This window comes from Sus scrofa, chromosome 6, assembly GCF_000003025.6.
Source record: "Sus scrofa isolate TJ Tabasco breed Duroc chromosome 6, Sscrofa11.1, whole genome shotgun sequence".
Taxonomy (NCBI): domain Eukaryota; kingdom Metazoa; phylum Chordata; class Mammalia; order Artiodactyla; family Suidae; genus Sus; species Sus scrofa.
In genome coordinates this window covers 90,430,568-90,453,684 of record NC_010448.4, presented here as the reverse complement: position 1 = coordinate 90,453,684, position 23,117 = coordinate 90,430,568, and the positions used below count along the sequence as shown (strand labels likewise).

The 23,117-nt window shown below is 47.0% G+C and overlaps 1 protein-coding gene and 1 long non-coding RNA gene across 2 annotated transcripts in view; one reads left to right on the top strand and one right to left on the bottom strand.

Annotated features, from left to right (window-relative positions):
• Positions 1 to 12,752, bottom strand: part of C6H1orf94 (chromosome 6 C1orf94 homolog) — a 41,415-nt gene extending 28,663 nt beyond the window's left edge. The window contains exon 1 of the mRNA XM_003127777.3: positions 12,424 to 12,752. Within this exon, the coding sequence (XP_003127825.2) occupies positions 12,424 to 12,752 (329 nt within the window). The remainder of the gene's footprint in view (positions 1 to 12,423) is intronic.
• LOC100736806 lies at positions 14,134 to 19,782 on the top strand. Its single transcript, XR_002345518.1, has 4 exons — positions 14,134 to 14,337; positions 17,245 to 17,368; positions 18,476 to 18,573; positions 19,237 to 19,782. It is a non-coding gene; the product is annotated as an uncharacterized LOC100736806 (long non-coding RNA).

Here is a 23,117-nt window from a genome sequence, read left to right as displayed (position 1 = left end):
CTTGAAAAAAAAATTTCAGAAAGCAAAACTTGAATTTGCAGATACATGCACCTGTATGTTCACAGTAGCACCATTCACAAGAGCCAAGACATGGTAAATGTCCATCAACAGATAAATGGATTCAGAAGATGTGGTGCATATACACAATGGAATATTACTCAGCCATAAAAAGGAACAAAATAATGCCATTTGCAGCAACATGGATGTAACTAGAGATTCTCATACTAAGTGAAGTAAGTCGAAAGAGAAATATCCTATGGTATCACCTATATGTGGAATCCAAAATATGGCACAAATGAAACTATCTAAAGAACAGAAACAGACTCACAGACATGGAGAACAGACTGCGGTTGCCAAGGGGGAGAGGAAGAGTGGGATTGGAATGGACTAGGAGTTTGGGGCTGGCAGATGCAAACTATTACATTTAGAATGGCAAGCAACAAGGTCCTGCTACTCTACAGCACCGGGAACTATATCCAATCACTTGTGATAGACCATAACGGAAGATAATATGAGAAAAAGAATATATATATATACATATATATATATATATATACACACATATATATACATATATATACACATATATAATTGGATCATTTTGCCATACAGCAGACATTGACAAAACATCGTTAATCAACTATAATTTTAAAAATGTTTAAAAAATTCAAATTTGCTACACATTGGCAACTACTCACATAGCATTTGCATTGTATTTTAACAACTGTTTACATAGCATTTACACCACACTACATATATTACTAGCTATTAAAAGTAATCAGGAGATGATTTAAAGTATATGGGAGAATGTGCGCGGGTTATATCGCAAATACTATGCCATTTTCTACAAGGAACTTGAGCATCTGCAGATTTGGGTATCTGTGGGCGTTCTGGAGTCAGTCCTCTGTGGACCTTGAAGGATGACTGTTTATCAAAAGCTAACTGACACAGAGAGATACAATTACCTCAGTTTTTAAAATGAAGACGCTGAGGGACCGAGAAGTTAGCAAAGTTTCCCAAGGTCACAGAATTAGGAAGGCACAACGTGGGTGAACAGAAGCAATCTTGTTCTGAAACCACTCTCTTATTAATCACTGGGCTATACTGCTCTGAAAACCAAGAGTGGCATGCTGTGTGTGAGGCTACGGGGGCTCCATGCTGTGCTGAAGTTAAGGAGGCCCAGAAAGGCCTCTTCAAGAAAGTGTCATTTATGTGGGGGCCTAAAGGGTAATAAATATTTAGCCTGGTAAAGAAGACAGGGAAGAGCTCTCCGGACAGGACACGAGACGAGGCTTCATGGGTGCAAACATCAACAAGGTGGGAAAGAGCTGGTACGTGGGGTGGATGCTCCAGTGGGCGGGGCATATTGGGGGGGGTGGTCACACAAAGAGAAGTTGGAGATACAGGCAGGAGTCAGTACCTGCCAGGCCTTGGAGTGATGCTAAAAGATTTTCTTCTTAAAGGCACGGGGGGGGGGGGAACAAATCTGAGTAGTATCCATGAGGACACAGGTTCAATCCCTCGCCTCACTCAGTGAGTTAAGGATCCAGTGTTGCTGTGATCTGTGGTGTAGGTTGCAGACGCAGCTCAGATCTGGCATTGCTGTGGCTCTGGTGTAGGCCAGCAGCTGTAGCTCCAATTAGACCCCTAGCCTGGGTCTACATGCCTCAGGTGTGGCCCTAAAAAGAAAAAAGAGAATAAATAAATATAGGCATAGGGAAACCACTGGAAAGATTTCAGCAGCAAAGTGACAGGCCCCGGATTTCCTGGATGAGAGGGGTTTCTCTAGTCCAAAGGAGTGAGAGGAAGGGACCGAGGCCTGGGCCAGGAGCTGTGCTGTGTCTACCAGGTTCCAGGTAGACTTGGCACTTAGCCTCAGAAGCACCCTGAGAGATAGGTAGCATCTAGAAAGAGAACACTGAGGCTCAGGGAGGTTTAAAGATGGATTGAAATTCACCCAGGAGAGTAGGTGTTGGTGGAGGATGGAGTTCCAAGTACACGTGGCCCCAAGCCTCCTCTCAGCAGTACTCCACCCTCCTAAAACAGGAGAAGTGGGAGAAAGATTGAGGCCTTTGCAGGCAGGAGAGCTGCTTTCAAACCCCAGCTCTGTTGTTCCTTCTGCAATCCACTCCCCTTCTCTGAGTCTCAGTTGCCGGAGGCCCAGGGAGCCAGCCATGAATGAGGAGCAGGAGGACGCAGCAGAAGGCAGAGCTTGGAGGGCAGGTGGGTGTCCCACTCAGGGACTTGCAGGAGCTGTGGATGTGGGGTGGGGTGAGAAAGAGGTACCAGAGGGCCCCAGGCAAGGAGAGGCCTCCATCATGGCCTTTCTTGACCAAGGCTGTGGACTTTTCTAGGTCTTTCTGTGTGGGGAACAGGACCCCATCTTCTCTTCCCCTGGGGCATATGTCACAGCCCCACGTGGAGGGCAGGGCCACAGCCACCTCTGTCAAAGCTACTTTGTGTCTCCATCTTTCCTTCCTCGGGTCTAGGATTCACTGAATAGTCCCAGGGCCCCCTCCCCATACACACACCACATGTGTACATGCCAACCCATGCAGACACACACAGCAGACATGTACGTGCACAGGTGCATATCCTGACCCATATGTGCACACACACACACCCTCACAACCTCTCACAGCCATGCACACATACACACTAAGCCATATGCACACACACACACAAAGCACAACCAAGTACACACACATGCTGCAACCAAGCGCCCACACATGCCATAGACATATACACACATGCAAACACACCAGAGTCATGCGCACACACCTCACAACGATGGATATACATCCACGCACACTTGCACACACAGGCATACACCACCACGCTCTGTAGAAAACCAGCAGGAAAAAAGGGGACAGGAAGGAAGGTGGACCCCCCCCTTTCTCATAACCTGAGGGGCCTGGGCTGATTGTTTTCAGTTTGGGGGGAAGGGGGCAGTGGGGAGAAGCTGCAAATTCAGTTGTCATCCCAGGGCCTGTGCACTTGGCAGCCCAAAGGTACCTGGAAGCTCACTGAGCTCCCCTTGAGTTCGATCTGCTGGCCTTTCTTTGGTCTGGTGGGGGCGGGGTGGGCAGAGAGCCTTCAGGAAACGCTGACTCCCGCCCCTCCCCCACCCTCCAGGCCGCGTGAGGATTAAGTGAGATGATGAATGTGAAAGCGCTCAGTAAACTGTAACGGGCGCTATGCAAATGTTAGCGGCTCTGATGGAGAGACTGCGGTGCGGAGAGGCAGCCCGGCTGCAGCCCGCTGACCCTTCACAGCCCAGACAGAGCCCGGCGGGTCGGGGTGCAAAGTCAAAGTTGGGAAGGGGTCACCTGCACCGTGGGGAGGGTGACAGGGCCCAGCAATAAGGGAGGTAACACCGCGAAAACGTCTCAGCTGCCCGAATTCCAAGTCTGGACTAGATGTTCAACTCATTTCTGCAAAGGCCTTCCCAGAGTGGAGTCTATTTTTTACAGCCATCCCTAGTCTTCCCTTAGAATTCAAAAAAGGCCCGTGTCCTTCCTTCACGCTTGTCTTTGGAACACTTCTTCCTCAAAGCTGTGTTCCTCTTCAGGCTGAGGTTCCATCATCTTTGATCCCCAAAATATCAGAGAATATCCTACAGATGTGCACAGGAGTCACCTGCAGTACTTGTTTCAAATGCAGATTCCTGGGTACTCTTGGGGAAATGGTGACTCAGTTGGTCCAGAACAGGACCCAGGTATCTGCATTCTGAGCCAGGATCCCTCCTCCAGCCTCTGCCCCCAGGCCTCTGGTTTTGAAACAAACAACGATGCACTTGGAGACACACATGCGGGTGTGAATTTCCCTCCAGACACTTTCCAGCTCCTCCTCCCTCCCACTCCCCCACCTGTCCCTCAGGGCAGATGCAACCATCTTTGAGGGCAGACCCGAAGGTGGAGGTGAGCCCTCTCCCCACCACCCTCCATCCCCCTGGAGGGTAAAGAAGGGAGGAGACAGGAGGCAGGCTCGGGGTGGGCCTAGGACTGGGAGGGTTGGGGGATGAAGGATTCAGTGAGCTGGGGAATGAGACAAGAAATACTGGGGAATAAATACAGCAATAAAGGAGCTTCGGCTGGGAGCTACAGAGTGATTCTTATTGTTCAAATTATCTTTAAAACTTTTCATTTGAATCTGTTTAATAAGAGGAGGCTTACCCTAAGGAAGAGGTATTTTTTTAATGTGACTTGGGAGCTGAATTGGAAAGAACGTTGCAACAAAGATATTAAAAAGGGGATTAAACCAAACCACTGGTGGCCCATCTCTGCAGGCTCCCACAACCTGCGACACAGCTCCTGAAACCATAAAATTAAATTAAAAAGGGGGACACGGGATGTGGGATGTTAATCATGATTCATCTTCCCTTCACCACGCATGGCTCCCGGTGCTAAGTAGGTACGGAAAGGCTATTCTGAAGGGCTCCTGGTGTTGGGAAAGAACTGACCTTGAAGTTCCACTGGGTTCCTATCCCTCTCCTTACCCCTCTGAGCTGGATGACCCCAGGCAAGCTGCCTAACTTCTCTGAGCCCCAGCTTCCTCATCTGTCAAAAGAGAATATTACTGACCATCTACTGGGAAGGACAGCTAAGACAATGAGATAAACAGAAAATCGGCCAACAGAGCCTGGCATCTATCAGGTGCTCAAGAAATTGTTAGTTCCTTCTCTGCAGCTTAATGCAGGAGGAGGAAAAGACCTTGCAATGTCTTGGCTTCCTGATATCCTGTCCCTACGTCACTCCACCCGCTTCCTTTGATGGCTGTGACCTCTTGCTTGGATCCTGGCCACCTCTGGGCCTCATTCTCCTTGCAGTGGCATTTTTATGGTTCATCCATCATTCACTTACTCATTCATTCATACACACTGCATTGCCACCGAGTGCCAGGAACTCGGCTGGGCACTGGGGAGACGGAGATGAGTAAGACATAGCCCTTGCCCTTAAGGAGCCGTGGTCAGGTGGGGAAAGAGGGACTGCTGCCATAGGCAGTGTACCAGATGACCACCTCATCAGAAATCCCATGCCAGAACTGTGCTGACACATCCGCCTGGGACTCTGTGTCCTTCCCTCTGGCCAACGGTCAACACAAGGGCTGATTCTGAACCGATTCTTCCATTCCATCACCCTCATATAAAGACCCCTACCGTTTGGTCCTCAGGGCTAAGGACGTCTTTGTCTCGCCTGACAATTGCTCCTGTTTTCTCTTATTAGATGACAGGAGTTCTGGAAACCAACTGCTATAGTCCCTTTTGGCCGCAGCTCCCAAGAGTCTCAGAACAACATGCTGGCCTCAGCTGAGTACTTGGCGTTAGCTTAGGTTTTCTGGTCTGTGAGCCTCCTTTCCCCAGACCATTCTTAGTTACTCAAGCCCTGTCATTTGGTCTTGATGGTAACTATACTAAGGTGATAATGAAGATGGTGAACCTCCTCGAGTCCTTATTTCCTGCCAGGTAACTGTGCAAACTTTGCATAGATTCTTTCATTAACCTCCACAACAATCCTTTAGGGCAGTCGCTCTGACTTTTTCCATTTTTCAGATGAGGAAAATGGGGCTCAGAAAGCTTGAGCAACTTGGTTATAGCCAGGAAGCATAGTGGGATTCTAAGCCACTTGCCTCATGTTATCGTTGTCTGAGCCAACTTTAAAAACTCTTAGGAAAGAGAAGGGAGGTAATTGTTCATTTAAATTAAGAAGAGGAACAGGGAAGAGGGAGGAAGGAAAAATGTTATGGGGGGTGAGCAGTGAAAAAACTCAGAGGATAATGCACTAATTCTAGGTGTTGAAGGATGGGTAAGACGGCACAACAGGCAGAGATAGGGAAGAATAACTTGAGCAAAGGCAAGGGGAATGTGCACCTGCTGGTGGCTTATCTCGGTTTATAGAGAGTTTGAAGAAGAGCAGCCAGGTGTGCTTCTTGAGATATAGGTGGGGCTAAATGTAAGACTCTTGGGGACCAGATCAAGGAGTTTAGAAGACAATGAGGGAAACTTGAAAGATGCCTGAGCCATGCTGTTGATGGGCTTCAAAGGTGAAGTTGCCAAAGACTGAAGGACATCCAAGAGGGAAAAGAACCAGGAGCAGCAAAATGAGATGCTCTGAAAATGGCAGGGGAGAGACCAGCAGGGAGGCAAGGAGTCAAAAACCACCAGGAGGGTGACCGACAGATACATAAGGAGGTGGGAGGAGGGATGGGTTGGGGGCCTTGAACCTCTGTGTGCAGTACCATTTGTGCACCAATTCACTTCACAACCAGGATGGAGGGTGCATTGAGGTCAATGTGATTGGGGTCCTAGGAGCAGCCGAGACCCAGCTCTGGGAAGCTTAAGGGAGGGGGACACTTAGTGTCCTGGAGAAAAGGATTCCAACCTGGGGTTCCAGGGGGTCTCTGATGTTCAGAAATGTTAAGGGAGGTGAGGATGTGTTTCAGGCAAAAGGGCCTATGGCAGCTTCCTTCAGGTTCTCAAAGAGGAGCCTGATCTCTCCAAGGGGAGAAAATGCTAGCCTAGAGCATTAGACCCCAAAAGTCTCCAGAGCCAGCTTCTCCTCTAGGGCAGCAGTTTCCACACGTGAGTCTTGCCCTCATCACTCCCATCACCAGGTTTCAAGCTTGTTTTTAAAAAGTTAATAAATAAAGGTGGGGATATATTCCAAGCAATTTTTCCAGAAAAGTAGGATCCATCTCATTTTTCCTGAGCTGAGTCTTGAGAAGAGAAACTCCAGAGAGTCCTGTGAGTACAAGGAATGATGGGAAATTCCCTGGGGGTGGGGTGTAGCCCGTAGGTGGGATGGGTGGAGGAGAAAAGTGGCTCTCTTACTGTGTAAATAACAATAGCAACAAAGGACTGGTTTGTTGGGAAAGCAGTTCAAACAAGACAGCACCTTGGGTTTCTAGTGTCTGTGGTTCCACCAGCCTGAAAGACCAGCCAATGGGTGCCAACAGTGAAGATTTATTAGTTCTTCTTGCAACAGATACCCCAGAAGGCTGCCAATTAAGAAATTATTTGTTTTTTAAATGCTTTAATGGATTTCCCTTTTTCCTGTAGACTTATCTTCCTACTTGAGTCCGGCTCAAGATGACCTTCTAGCTCACCTCCCTCAGCCTCCACAGGAAGCCTTCTCTGAACCCTAAGCCCAGATCGTGTGTCCCCTCAGTGTGTCCCCAGTGGCACTGGTGTTTCGGGACACTTATCCTGATATGGTGTCTTTCTCAAGACACTGCAGGTCCATGCAGGAGTTAAGAGGCTGTCCTCATCTTTTCCACCACTGCATCGTTTTCATGCTTTGTCAGGCATGCAGTGGGTGACTCGCTAAATACATGTTGAAAGCCATTGTTGTCACATGATCTGTGTCCACCCCACTCACTAGACTGGTAGCTCAAAGAAAGACGGGCTTCTGTCCTACTTGTCCCTGTATCTCCGGGACCCACCGCAGAGCCTGGCACCCAGAAGGCACCTGTAAGTGTCTGTTGAATGACTCCATAAATGAAGGAATGGAACAAATGCCATTTCATCGTCTGAGCAATGGAGTCAACAGAAAATCCAAAACCCCTTTTCTGAGGCTGTGAACTTTTAGCCACGAGGGGATCGAATGAATAATCTTCCAATATGAGTCAGTAAGTGGCTTTCCACAATTCGCTCAGCCCCAATTTAAGAGTAGTTAAAAGATAACTAAACAAAATTCTAGAGTTTAATTGATCCTAGTCAGAATGACTGATTTCTCCCCAGAATCCATTTCTTCCCACTTTCATAAAAGTACCACTGTCCAACCAGTGCTCAAGCCCAAAATCTTAATTCAGCTTTAACGTCTCTTGTCTGTGGGCCCCCCCAAAGCATCAGCATGCTCTGCTGGCTCCTCTCAAATACACACTAAACCCCCTCTTTTTTTCATTTTCACTGCACTCACTCTGGTCCAGCTGCCATCCCCATCATGCTCACCTGGACTACTGTAGCATCTTCCCAGAGGTCTCCCAACTTGCTCTCGCACATGCCTGATAAACCATCTCCACACAGCATCTGGAGACATCTTTAAAAACTAGTGAATATGATCATGTTACACCCCCTTCCTAAAAACCTCCAAAAATGGAGTTCCTGCCGTGGTGCAACGGAATCAGTGGCATCTTGGGTGTGCTGGGACGCATGCTTGATCCCCAGCCAGGCACAGTGTGTTAAGGATCCAGCATTGCTGCAGCTGAGGCTTAGGTAGAAACTGTGGCTAGGACATCTGATCCCTGGCCCCGGAAACTCCATAGGGCAGCCCAAACAAACAAACAAACAAACAAACCCTACAGTGACCCTCCGAGACCTTGCCTGCCTGTTTCCAATATCACTTTGTACCATATCCCATCACTCACTCTTCAGCCACACTGTCCTTCTCCAAGGCTACACTCACCTCAGTCTCTGTGGATTCTTCCCTTTTTGCCTGGACATCCTTCCCTGGATAGTCACCTGACTGGCTCCTTCTTGGTACTCAGAATATATCGTACCCACTGGTACTCAAATGACCATCTCTCCTCGGAGAGTCCTTCCCTGACCACCTCATCTAAAGGTGCTTCCCATAGTACTTTCGTCAATTTTATTTCCATGAGCGCACTCACTGCTATCTGAAATTATTTGGTTTATTTTTTATGTGTTTATGATTGTTTTCTTTCCAACTAGAATACCAGTTCTTTTCCCATTCTAAAATTATAATTTACTTTTTTTTTTCTTCTGTTTCTCTCCCCTACTTAAATGTACGCTCTAGGAAGATAGGACCTTATCTGGTTTACAGCTCTTAGCATACACTAGATGCTTAATAAATATTTGTTGAATATTTATTGAAGGAACAAATGAATAATTGAAGGAACAAATGAATGAATGACTTCAGAATCTGTTCACAGGGTGAAGTCAGCTGGGGAGAAAAGTGAATGTGGTGCTAATGGCCATTAACTTGAATACAGACTATAGATGGGGAGGATCCAGTCTGCTTGGATTGGATCATACCTGGATTACTATACTTGGTTCTGGTTGCTACACTGCCCCAAGGACCAGCCAGGTGAGCAGGAAACTGACAAAGGTGGCATATGAAGGGAAACAGAAAAAAGAGATGCTCAGCTTGCAGAAACAAGAAATTCCAGGAGGGGAGTTCCCATTGTGGCTCAGCGGGTAACGAACACAATTAGTATCTATGAGGACACGGGTTTGATCCCTGGCCTCCCCCAGTGGGTTAAGGATCCAGCATTGCCCTGAGCTGTGGTGTGGACCACGGACATGGCTCAGAACATGCGTTACTGTGGCTGTGGTGTATGCCCCTAGCCTGGGAACATCCATATGCTGCAAATGTGGCCATAAAAAGTAGAAGGAAGAAAGGAAGAAAGAAAGAAGGAAAGAAAGAAAGAAATCCTAGGAGAAATGTTGTCGCCATATTTTAAAATCAAAGGGCTATTGAGAGGAAGGGGGAATAGATTTGGTTTGGGCCCTAAGGACAGAATCCAGATCAATGGGTATTAGTTTGATAGACACATGTCTTAGTACAGGAAGAAAAATGGTTTTTGACAGTAGGGTTCATGGCAAGGGAAGGAGCTACCTTAGGAAGTAGTGAGCTCCCTGTCTAAGAAAGTATACAAGTGGATAACCACTGGGCAAGGATGTCGAGGAAAGGAGACAAGCAGCAGCAGATAACCCCCAAGATCACTTTCAAACTTGAGATGTCTGGATTTCTAGGATAAATAGAGACAAAGTGAAAAAAAAAATCTGGCTAACAAGAGTTCTAGAACTTCTCTAGCTATCCTGATAGCAGTAAGCATCACCAAAACCAGGTCTACAAATTAAACAGTAGACAGATTGGCTGAGAGGCTAGCTTGTGGGCCAGAAGTTATCCCATAACTACCCTCCCTGAATTTGAAATCTGTTACCCTTGGGTGATCACTCAGAACATGGGACTGTCCAATATTCTGACTCTCCAAAAAGATGCCTCTGTTTCTAGGGGAAGATAGCCAACACTATCATGGATGACTAAGATGGTCCTGGGTTTGCTTTCTCAAACTCCACTACTTCCTAATTGTAGGACTTCTTGAAAGGGAAATTAACCCCTCCAAACCTGTTACCTCATCTGTAAAAAGAGTATGATTTAAAAACAGGGGAGGGAAGAACTGAAACAAGAATGGCACAAAGTTAATAATTAATGAAGCTGATTGATAGACATTTCACTATACTATTCTCTTTTATGAGTTTGAACATTTGCATAACAAAAAGGAAAAAGAGAGGGAGTTTAAAATAGTACCCACTTCATGTAATAATTGTAGGGCTTAAAGAAATCATCATCATTATTACAAGGAATTTTTACAAATCCTAGTTATTACCAGGAATGTTTAAATATCCATTTAATCATCCCAACAACCCAAAGAAATGCATAGTAATCATCTCCATTTGGCAGATGAGGAAACTGAAGCTCACATAAATTAAACAAATCCTGCAGCTGGCACAGGGCTGAAATGCGATCTGAAACCAGAGCTATCTGACTCTACCATCGCAGCTGCCTTTATTTCAAGAATAGCTCATTGTGTTTGACGTGGTTGATATCTGCACGACTATGGTATTGCTTATTCATCAAAGGCAACGGTTTCCTCGCTCTTTTCTCATAGCAGACCCCTTTTTTCAAATGCAGCCAGTACGCAGAACTTCAGTAAATAAAACCCCTAAAAGCTGAACAGCTCTGGTTGAGGTGGGGATTGGGACTCCAGCAGGGCCCCTGAAGCACCATAGGGTCTATGAGGATCCCGTGAAAACTGCAGATAGAAGCCATCAAAAACACCAACCAAACCCAGAACCCCAAGAACTGCAATTAGGGACAGCCTCGTTGGTATAACGCAGCTTCCAGTTTTCTGTCTCCCATCACATTTGATTCTCATTATCAACTCTGAGGTGGACAAGGCAGGGCATATTAGCCTCACTTTGCAGATGAGAAAATCAAGGCCAAAGGGAGTTAAGCAACTGGCCAAAGGTGTGCCAGTTCGCTTCTTGGCCAAGCACAGACTGGAATTAGAGTCTGGCTCCATTAACTCCCTGTGACCTGGCAGAGAGGGTGCCATCGACTGGAAATTGCCATTGACCCTTGGTCCATAAAGTGGACAATCAGCTCCTTGGCCACTGAGAGCTGAACACAGCCCCACAGGCCCCCTGCCAAGGCCTTGTCCCAGAGCAGATGGTGGTGGGCAGAGGAGAGGGGCTCGGTGGCACTGGAGGGCCGGATAGCAGGATTTTGGCTGTAGATAGGCCATTGCCATCCCAGCCATGTCCTGCTGAGCAGGGAGCAAGGGAGGCGATGACAGCCAAAGTGCTTTCCACCTTCCTGTGTTGCAAGTAAGGGAGCTCAAAAAAGGACAGCAGGTAGCGCAGAACTGGGGAGCAGTTACACTTTGCATAGAAATTCCTGAAACCAGATGCAGCTGATAATTGCCTGAATGGCTCCCTCACTCCAGAGCATCTCTGAGCAGAGCTGGAGCATGTGTTGAAACAGGCAACACTTAATTATCGCTTAGTCTTTAATTAGCACTTAATTATTAACACCTAATCCATCTGTAAAATGGGGACACTAATACCTGCCTCATAGAGACTCTGGGAGGATTAATTAATGTTTGCAGCCCACTTTGAAGATGCAAAGCAGCAAACAACTGCTCAGTGGTGGCATGAATAACTCGGTGGATTTACTTGCTCTTCCTAACGAGGTCCCTTCTTCCTCTCTGTTGCTCCCTTTCCTTTCTAATATCCATCCCCAACAACATCTGCCCAACTTTGCCCTGGTGGAGAAACATTTAGCTCTGCGTTTCCCAGACACAGGATTTCCCATCCAGGAAACGGGCTATTTACAGCCATCTTCCCGCACTTTAATTTTCTATTATGTCCTCTGAATATGTCAATGCCTTCCCAGTAAATATTTTGATGTGCGCTCTTGCAGCAGCTTCTGTGGAGGCTGAATGGGACAGCTGCTCCCTGTATTAGGGAATTCCAGATGTGGTTTAAAACCATCAGACTCATCTGTGTCAACGCCTAGCCTTTGGGGGTGGGAGGGGAGAAGGATCTCCCTGTGCGTCTGAGGAAAGCCGTGGACATCTAACCCTCAGCCTTGGCTAGGGTGGCTTTTCAAGGTCTTCAGACCTACATCTGAGTAGCCTATGCCTTGGAATGAGAAATTGCCCTTAGTGGGCTGGGTCAGAGGCAGCAGCAATACAGCCCTGGTCTGGTTCTTTGCCCAGGTAACTTCAGGACCCCAATCAATGCTCCTATAAAGACGGGGAAAAAGGACCATTGTGGGTAGAGGAAATATACACAACCTTTAGGGTTTAGCCAGATTCAACAAGAGGTCAGAACATTCCCCCGGAGGGTGAGCCCTCATCTCCTCCCTCCTCCCCTGGGTCATGAAAGGGGACACTCACTCTTCTTGGAAGCTGGGCCCGTTGTCTCTTGGAGTGCCAGCCACAGGGGCAGAGAGCTGCTCCTTTGAGGTCCTGGGCTGCAAGGCCTCAGGCAGGCCCTGAACTCTCTTCCAGATTTCATGGCAAGTCTTGTCTAAGCTGTCTTGGGGTGTGTCCTGGTGGATCCAGATGTATCTGGGAAATGGGCCTAGGGCGGAAGGGCGCTTGGCCACCAGGGCCGAGGACAAAGCCAGCCCATTCCCACTGGCCATCCTCTTCCTCTCTTTCTGGAAGCCCCTTTGTCCACCCAGAGCTCGAAAACAGGGCGACCATCCACCACCACCCCTCATTCACCAGAAAGGGAGATGAGGATGGGGCAGAAGCAGGTCAGTTCTGTCTGGCTGTTGGTCCAGCAAAGTGACTCTGTTCAGAGGCCTTCGATGTGTGTATGAGTGGTGGCTGGATGACAGCTTTCTTTTAGGGAGGGGGAACTTATTTTGATTTGTTTTTATTTGCTCTTTCCTGACTTTTGCCCCCCTCACCCCCTCCCTTAGAAGAAAATATTTAAAAGTCAACAAAAACCAGTAGCTTAGTAACCGTAGAATCCCCCTGTGCTCAGGAACCAGGCGCCTGAGCCGGCAGAATGACATCTGGGAACAGATGAAAGGGGAGGGCTGGCTCTCCCCACAGTCCCTGGCTCTCCCCACAGTCCCTGGCACTCCCCCGTTGCGACACGTCCGCAGCAGCCCCTGACACCTTTTGGTGTCTGGGGCTCAGCGCATCATCGCTGGCTAAGCCTGGAGGATGACCAGGTGAGGGCCTGGCACTGTGCTAGGCACCAGGGTCCAGCAGCCTGCCATGGGATTCTCGTCTGGCTTTCCCAGGGACCCCGCTCCCACCTAGGGCCAACCGTCCCTAGGTCGGCAGAGGCCGCTACCCCCTCCCCCCCCACTTGCTCGCCCACTGCCGCCTCGGGTCCCCCCTCTCTTGGCTACTCTTCCGCCTGCAGGAACACTGTTGAGTGCCCTGGCGACCCCCCCGGAGACACCTGCCACGGCCCTAGGGGTCGACGGGAAGGGTCCCAATGCTTTAAAAGAGCGCTGTCTCAGCGGGGCAGCTGGGGCCGATTCGCTTGCCGGTGGCTCCCACACCCTTTCCGTCCAGCGCTGGAATTCCGCGGAGGGTTTCAAAAGCAACGGCTCGGTGCGCGCGCGCTGCGTCCTAGGTTGGGAGGCCCAGGCCCTCCGGTGGGCGGAGGCCCCCAGAGCGCTTCCCCCGTGAAAAGTCGAGGGCACCGCGCCCTCCGCCTCGTCCCCCTCGCACCTCCGCACCCTCCTGAGAGCCTGCCGGTCCCTGCCCCAGGATCGCTGATTTCACCCCTAACTGTCCTTTGCTTGGGTGCTCACCGTGTGCCAAGCGCCCGGCTTTCCGTGGCCGGTTCACTCCGAACCAGCTCATGAAGTTAGTACCTTTACATATTATCCTTCCACGTTTGAAGAAACCCAGTCACAAAGTCCTGAAGGGACTGAGCCCACCAGGAACAAGGTAGTTGGGGTTCAAACCCAGGCACCCCAGGCTGCTGAAATAGACCGGCCGGGTCCTCCAGCGCTGCGTAAGCCTTCCCTGGGGGTGGACGGAGGTGCAGAGAGAAGGGCTAAGCTAACCTTGTGCTGCTCAGAGCGCTCCGCCCCTCGCTAGAGGGACTTTAACTCGGAACTGACAAGGCGCCTCTGCCTGCCCTCGGGCTCTCTGGCCCTGGGAGTCAGTGGTTGTTCCTCCAGAGTTTCCCCAGAAGAGGAAGTGCCAGAGGAGGGGAAAGCAGAAAGAGGGACCGACTCGATGGCAGCCCCTACACGGAGGGCCCCCTTCCTCCTCGGGTGACCCTGACGTCCTTCATTCCTTCGTCAGATATTGACTGAGCCCTGCTCTGTGCTGGTGAGTGGCTGGACACTGAGGAAGCATGAAGATGAGCAAAATGGGCGTGGTTCTCATGGAGCCTGTATTCTAGGGGAGAAAGACAGACGGCCAACTAGCAGAGCAAGTAAATAATAATAATTGCGGATGAAATATGGGCTCTGATGGAAACTAACCAACAAAGTGAGGCAGTGGGGAAAGGGAGCATGGCTGCCTCAGATGATCATCCAGGTAGGCCTCTTTGAGAAGGTATGGTGACATTGGAGATGAAACAGTAGGAAGAGAAGGGGTCCTTTTTTGTAAAATGCTGTTAATAAATTATTATGAACATCACATTACTGGCACAGAGTAGGCACGTCATAAATAGGTGTTGGCTGAATTCGTGGTGTACTGCATGGACTGCGTGGCATACAATAGGTGCCCACTACACAACCTTGCTCTTTACAGAGGGCCTGAGTTCCTGGAAATGTTGACTCTCAATTTTGAAATCCGAGCTTGATTCCCCTTTGATTTTCATTATAAAATTGAAAATGTGCTCCTTTGGGGAAAATTCCAAGGACTCAGACTGAATAAAATTATAGTTAAGAATGTAGAAAACCTTTTAAGATAGTGTATTTAAAGGAAAAGTGATCATTTCTGATGAAATATTAATAGTTCTGAAAATGTCACTCAGTGTTTGTGCTGCTTGGCATTTGGTTGGCTAACACCTATGCTTAGAGCAGAACGCCAGTGACCCTGTACTGCCCAGGCTACAGGATTCTGGAAAGGTAGCCAGCTCATGCCTTCCTTCTCCTGTTCTTTCTCCCCTTCAGCAGGTGACCAGGCAACAGGGACCAAGGATTGCCAAAAAAAAAAAAAAAAAAAAAAAAAAGAAGAAGAAGAAGAAGAAGAAAAGAAATACAGCAGGGATAGGGAACAAAGATGGGGCATGTTTCTAGGAATACACAGCTGAGATATCTAGAAGAATCTGCAAAAAAACATAAGTGGAAAACAGCATGAAGTTTTCTCAAAAAACTAAAAAAACTAAAAATAGAACAACCATATGACCCAGCATTTCCACTCCTGGGTATATATTTGAAAAAAACAAAACACTAATTTGAAAAGATAGATGCACCCCCAATGTTCATAGCAACAGTATCTACAATTGCCAAGATATGTAAACAACTTAAGCATCCATCAACAGATAAGTGGATAAAGAAGATATATGTGGAGTTCCCATTGTGGTTCACTGGAAACGAACCTGTCTAGTATGCTGGCAGCTTCAGCTCCAGTTCAGCTCCTAGCCTGGGAACGTCCATATGCTACACCTGCTGCCTAAAAAAAAAAAAAAAAAGAAAAAGATATGTGTATCTTCTATAACTGTACATATATATGTATTTATATATGTGCGTGTATGTGTGTATGTATATATACATATACAGAACTATATATATATGTACAGAACAGTATATATATATATATATATGTATATATATATCACATTCCAAATACACACACACACACACACACACAATGGAATATTACTCAGCCATAAAAAAAGAATGAAATTTTTGCCATTTGCAGGAACATGGATGGACTGAAAGGGCATTATCCTAAGTGAAGTAAGTCAGACAAAGACAAATATTGTGTGATAGCACATATGTGAAATCTAAAAAATACAAATACGACAAACTAGGAATGTAACAACAAAAAAGAATACTCACAGATTTAGAAAACAAACTAATTGTTTCCATTGGGGAGAGGGAAGGGGAGGGGCAATATAGGGATGGGGGTTATGAGATACAAACTATTAGGTATAAAAATAAGCTACATGAATATATTGTACAACCCAGCAAATATACCAAATATTTTATAATAACTATAAAGGGATCATAGCTTTTAAAAATTGTGAATCACTGTATTGTATACCTGTAACATGTAATATATATCAACTATACTTCAATTAAAAAAAAAACTTAAGTGGAGAACTTAGAGCCAGTATAATGAAAGCTCTATCCAAACTGGTAGCCATTAGCCACATGTGGCTCTTTTCATCTCATTTTAATGTAAATTAAATTAAAATTTCAGTTCCTTAGTCATATTAGCCACATTTCAAGTATGACTGTGGTTTGTGGCCACCATTTTGGACAGCCTAGAGGACACTTTTCATTATGGAAAAACACACAGACTTTAGAACCAGGCTATCTCAGTTTAAATTCTGAGTTCCTGTTTTCTAGCAACATATCCTTAGGTAAATCACTTGGTGCCTTGATACATTAGCTGGCAAGGGCTGCCATAACAAAGTGCCATGGACTGGGCGGCTTAAACAACAGCAAGTTATTTCCTCCCAGTTCTGGAGGCCGGAAGTCCAACATTAAGGTATTGGCAGGAATGGTTCCTCCTGAGCCTCTCTCATTGGCTTGTATACGGCTATCCTCTCCCTGTGTCTTCAAATGGTCTTCACTCCTAATCTCCTCTTCTTGTAAGAACACCAGTCATATTGGGTTAGGACTCACCCTAAACCACTCTTTGAGGGTCTTCTCTCCAAATAGAGTCACTTCTGAGCTATGAGGGGTTAACACTTCAACATCTGAATTGGAATGGACACCCTTCAGCTTATAACACTTGGTCTCCTTATCTGTAAAAATGGAATGATAATAAAGAAAACCTCTTTTGCAGAAATGTTGTAGACGTTCTATTACTAAGTAATTCCTTAACACACAGAAAGCCCCTAAAACAACGCCTGGCATGTAAGAGACACTTGAAAGTGCTGTATATTGGTTTCCTTATCGATTACACAGAAGTGTATGCCATTGGAGTTTCTCCATAACAGCTTCTGTGTTATGTGTAGGGAGAGAGAATTTTAGATGTGCTGGGGAAATTGCTTTGTGATGGAGGAATGGACTCGAATCATCAACTAAGCCTTTCTGGGCTTCATTGTGTTTTTAGCACCAACCATGGCCAAGAGTGTGCAAGGCACAGAGCTGGGAGACGAATACGACCTCTAGCCTACATATTGCCACAGGCCAGTGAAGGGAGTGAAGCATCCCATCAAGTGCCTGGTGCACAGCAGGTATGGGAAAAACTGACCTCGTTTCTCTTTCTGTTCAACACGTAGTTCTGTTCCTCCAGCATATAAATATCGATGTGCCCAGCCCCTGAAAGGGTGTCCATGACCATTGCATGCTTCACTTTTTTAAAAAAACTTTTTTTATCATAGTCAATGTACAATGTTCTGTCAATTTCTGCTGTACAGCAAAGTGATCCAGTCATACATATATATATACATTCTTTTGCATACTTCGCTTTAAGCGCTAAAAAAAGCAGACACCAGGCTTCACAGTTCTATCTTCAGCACTTTGAACAGTGATTTCAATTTGTGCGAAAAAATTCTTAAATCACCCATTACACCCCTGTTACCCTGAGCAGTTTGTTTTACCTCTTTATGCCTCAGTTTGCTCATCTGTGAAATAGGGATAATAAAATACTGACCTCATAGAGTTGTTTTGTGACAACTGAGATAATACACGAGCCATGCTTAGAATATTGAGTCTGGCACGTGCTACCAACCCAGTGAATGTTCCCTTCTGCTATTTAGGATTCTGGGATTCTCACTTTTCTATCTGAAAACAGGGAAGCCTCATGAAGAGGCAACTCCCTCTACCTATTCTCCAGCCCAAACCTGGACGCACCTGTTTCCATCAGAGACCCATGTGCGGCCAGGATGGAGAACTCAGAAAGGTGGGCATGGCCTACGCTCTTCCGAGATTCACAGCTTCCTTGTGGAGGCCCTATCCCTTCTCTAACAGGTTTGAAACACACCCACCTCTCACCATAAATAGAACTTTTTGGCTGTAAAAGAAAATGGAACATTCTTTTGCCACTTTGCTTTTGCAAATGTTTGGCCGTGAGTTAATTTATTTCATTTATGGTCGGCTAAGATTGCTCACCAGTCTTGGTGCCTACCTGGGAAATCTTGCATGGTGTGAAAACGCCAACTTGCAAATGGTGATCGAATGTCATGAAATTTTTATGACTACTAAATTCAACAGTTAATGAAGTTGATATAATGGTACATTTTGCATTTAATTAAATATTTACTGATTCCCATGTTGCAGTTTTCTTCTTTGTATTGTGGAGCTTATAATAACACTTTAAGGCCTCAAACTTTTTTCTGTAGGCCCCTGAAAACTATGGTGACACTCTATACCTTGCTGATGATGCCTAAAGAGTCAAACTACCCAGAGGGGGTACCATGCAGAGGGAGACCGCAAGCAGGTGTTTGTTTTTTTTTTTTTTTTAATTGAAGTATCGTTAATTTACACTGTTGTATTAGTTTCAAGTTGTATAGCAATGTGATTCAATTATGTATTCTTTTTCATATTCTTTTCCATTATAGGATAGTTCAAATATTAAGTATAGTTCTGGGTGCTAGAAGTAGGTCCTTATTGTTTACCTATTTTATATATAACAGTGTGTATATGTTAATCCTAAACTCCTACTTTTTTTTTGTCTTTTTAGGGCGTACCCACAGCATATGGAGGTTCCCAGGCTACGGGTCTAATCAGACCTACAGCTGCCGGCTTACACCACAGTTACGGCAACATCAGATCCGAGCCGTGTCTGCGACCTACACCACAGCTCATGGCAAAGCCAGATCCTTAACCCACTGAGCAAGGCCAGAGATTGAACCTGAAACCTCATGGTTCCTAGTTGGATTCATTTCCACTGCGCCACGATGGGAACTCCCCTAAACTCCTACTTTATCCAGCATCCCCACTATCCGCTTTGGTAACTGTAAGTTTGTTTTCTAAGTCTGCAAGTGTATTTCTATTTTGTAAATAAGTTCATTTGTATCCTTTTTTAAGATTCCACATATAAGCATATCATATATTTGTCTTTCTTTTTCTGACTTACTTCACTGAATATGATAATCTCCAGGTCCATCCATGTTGCTGCAAATGATGCAAATGAGCAGGTTTCTTGAGAGACAAACCATGGGAACTGGAGGAAGAGGAGGGTGCAGCCATTTGTCATTCAAACGGGCCTCCACTGGATGCTGTTCCAGCAACTGAACCTGGCTTTAGAGCAGCCAGCCCTATCCAGGGCTTTGAAAAGGACACCAGAATGTTCTAGAAGCAAAGCTGTGACTCTGGGACTCCTCTCTCCTGGCAGCACCATCAGCAATCCCTGCCATTTCCTGGGGGATTTCATCCCTTATTATTGCCTCCCATCCTTGCTCATTTGTGAGGAGATGGTTAAGAGCTTGGGCGCTGGCAGCTGACACACTTGAATTTGAATTCCGGCTCTGCTACTTACTGAAGGGTGGCTTTGCACATGCTCAACTACTCTGGCATTTCATCCTCTGCAAAGTGATGGAGACAAGAGACAGGTCTGGAGGGGGAGAGGTTCAAAGAGGAACATTCATGAAAGTTCTCACACAGCTCCTGTCATGCGGTGTGCCCTCAATAAAAGAGATTGATTATTGTGGTTGTTATTAGCTATTAATGTAAAAATGGTGGCCCACGAGATCTCCACTTAAAGTTAGGGGGAAGGAAGGCCATGGTTGGGGGAGGAAAAGAATATGACTTGGGAGTGGTGGCCCAGAAAGGTGGCACCAGAGTCAAAATGAAATGGGTCTTCATTTCCCCTTCGGCCTTCCTTCCAGACACCTGTCATGATAGGAGCCCCAAGAATTCCTGGAGAGGCTCTCTCTGTACAGGGATCCCTTTCAACTAGAAGCTCAGTGTTCTGCCCTTCCTTCCAGAACTTCCATGCCTGGACATTGGTCAGCGGTATACATCATTTAAGATTTATACACGCTTACCCTGAGATGATCTGAAGCAGCTTTCAGATTAAAAAGTAAAAATTCAGCATCGGAGAATAAAGCAAGAACTGACTCCATCTAAAAAAAGCAGAAAGAGTCGCTACTTTCAGGCACCTGAATTGGTCAGAATGCATGGAGGTAATAAGGTAATAAAACTGGGTATCCCTATTTGTCAGCTAAAGCAAAAATGGAAACACGTCGGAAGGCAGAGTTTTTATTTTCTGACAGCAGAAAATACACATCTTCATCTGCAGAGACAAAATGTTTCCTGGAAATAACCCCAAGCATGAATTTATCATGAGTCCTTGTATAAAGGACACTGAGTGACATAGTGGGCAATATATTCAATTCTGTTTTCATAAAGACAGAAATGCCATTAAGTTGGTCAGTTTCTCACATCAGGGTTCTCTGAAGACAGAGAGCATAACATTAAATCATAACTCAGAGAAGGCTTTTTTTTTTTTTTAAAGAACCCAGATAATGGAGTCTAGAGAGACACCTCTGGGTCCATGCCACAAACATTACCGAGCACCTACTCAAGCATCCATCCATCTATCCATCCATCCATCCATCCATCCACCCATCCAGCACAGATCACCATGTACCAGGCACTCTGAATGGTACTGGCGAAGACTATAAGAGCTGATGCCTGGGCTGACTTTTGAAGGACAAATTGGGGAATGCCAGACACAGGAGGAGGGGAGAGTGTTCCAGGCGGAGGGAGCGGCATGCACAAAGACCCAGAGGGAAGGGAGAGAGAAAGCATGGCTCATTTCAGGAGTGCAGAGGCCTCTGAGTGGCCAGCGCATGTGTGGCGGGTGAAGAGTAAGGAGACAGGGAGCACAGGAGCAGCGAGGGGCAGCAGGGAGGGTCTAGAAAAGAGCCTGGATTTCACTCTGTAGGCCCTGGAGAAACATTCAGGGAGGGCAGGGGAGCTGTGAAACGAGGTTTTTTTTTTGTGTGTGCGTGTGTTGTTTTTTAGGGCTGCACCAGCAGCTTATGGAGGCTCTCAGGCTAGGGGTTGAATCAGAGCTGCAGCTGTCGGCCTATGCCACAGCCACAGCAATGTCAGATCCAAGCCACATCTGTGACCTGCGCTGAAGCTTGTGGCAACGCCAGATCCTTAATGCACTGAGCGAGGCCAGCAATCAAATTGGTATCCTCACGGACACTACGTCGGGTTCTTAACCCCTGGAGCCACAACAGGAACTCCCAGGTTGCATTTTAGAAGATACTCCATGGCGAAGAGGAAGACATGTTGGATGGGACAAGAGTAGAGGTGGGGGCACCTGTTGTGAGAAACCCGGAAAAGAGACAGGGCCTTGCTGGGACCCAGGGCACATTAAGGAAGCAGAATTTAGAGGACTTGGGGGGCTGCCTGGATGTGGGGGCTGAGTGAGGGGGGAGTCCCGGATGATCCCCCAGCTTTCTGACTCAAACAGGGTGGATGTGGACACTCATTCCTGAGATGGGGAGCCGAGTAGAGAGGCAGGTTGGGGGGAAGGGTGGGGAGAAGGCGAGTTCCCTGTGAATAGGCTGGACCAGAGCATCCTGCAGGAATCCCAAGAGCAGAGAATGCCAGACAGCATACAGGCACTAGGGACTCGGGAGACCTCCAGGAGAAGGTTTCTGCCACAGGGATGGGGGGGGTGGGAAAATGAGAAAGCCATCATTTAGAGAGACTGCAGTGTGGCAGAGCAGAGGTAGACTGCTGGTCTGCCATCGCTCTGGCACCCTGGACACCGGACCCCGCAGATTCTTCATGCTGTGCCCACCTCCCTGCATTTGTTCACACTGCTTTCTCCCTGGACTGTGCCCATTCTCACATGCCTCTCTCCTGGGCAGAGATGGAAGCCCTTCTTATTTCCACAACATCCTCTCTTTCTCCCCAAGTCATTAATTATGCATTCCTGTTTAACTCTCTTCTCATAAACCATCAACCTCCTAAGGGTGGGGACCACTGGTCACGTCTTATTCTTCTTTCCATGTGTTTCCCCAGCACCTAGCACAGAGTCTGGCATGCAGATTCTTGCTGGTGCCCCTCCACAAATGAGAGAATGAGCGAGGAGTCAGCCAATGACTGCACACGATACTGCAGGAAACACACAGAGGGGCGTATGAAGGTATTGCCAGCTGCTGTTAACACCCCTCAGTATTGCAGTGGCTTCTTCCTGTTAAAGGTCACTTCTCACCTACCAGTCCAATTCAGGTGTCTCAAATTGGTGGGTGGCTTTCCTCCACATGGTGATTTGGGATTCAGGCTTTTCCCATCTCTTGGCTCTGCCACCCCATAGGGACCCCAAATGCTTGGTATTCAGCCAGCAAATGGAGGAATAAAGGTGGGAGGGTTTTATGGGATAGGCTTTGAAGTGACACATATACCACTTCTGCTTATACTCCTTTATCTAGACCATTGTTTTACAACTGCGCCAAACTACAGAGGGGACTGGAAAACCTAGTCCTGGCTGGGCAGCCACTTCTCAGTGATAATTCAGTACCACGGACATTTTTGCACAAATAATTCTTTGGGGTGGAAGGGAGCTTGTGGGCCATTGTCCAATGTTTAGCACCATCTCTACGCCCCTAGATGCCAGTAGCACCCTCCAGTGGTGATGACCAGAAATGCAGACATTGCCCAATGTCCCCTGGGGGCCAAGCCACCCCTGCGGAGATCCATTGATCTATACTGTGGAAGAGGAGGCCTACAGCCTTTTTTTTTTTCTTTTTCAGCCACACCTGCAGCATATGGAAGCTCCCAGGCCATGGACTGAATCTGAGCCACAGCTTTGACCTGCACCACAGCAGGATCCTTAACCCACTGTGCTAGGCGGGAACTGAACAGGTACCTCCACAGAGATAAGCCAGATCATTAACCCACTGCGCCACAGCAGGAACTCTGAAACATACCATCTTTTTTTTCTTTTTTCTTTTAAGGGCCGCAACCATGGAATATGGACGCAACCAAGCTTGGGTCAAATTGGAGCTGCAGCTGCCA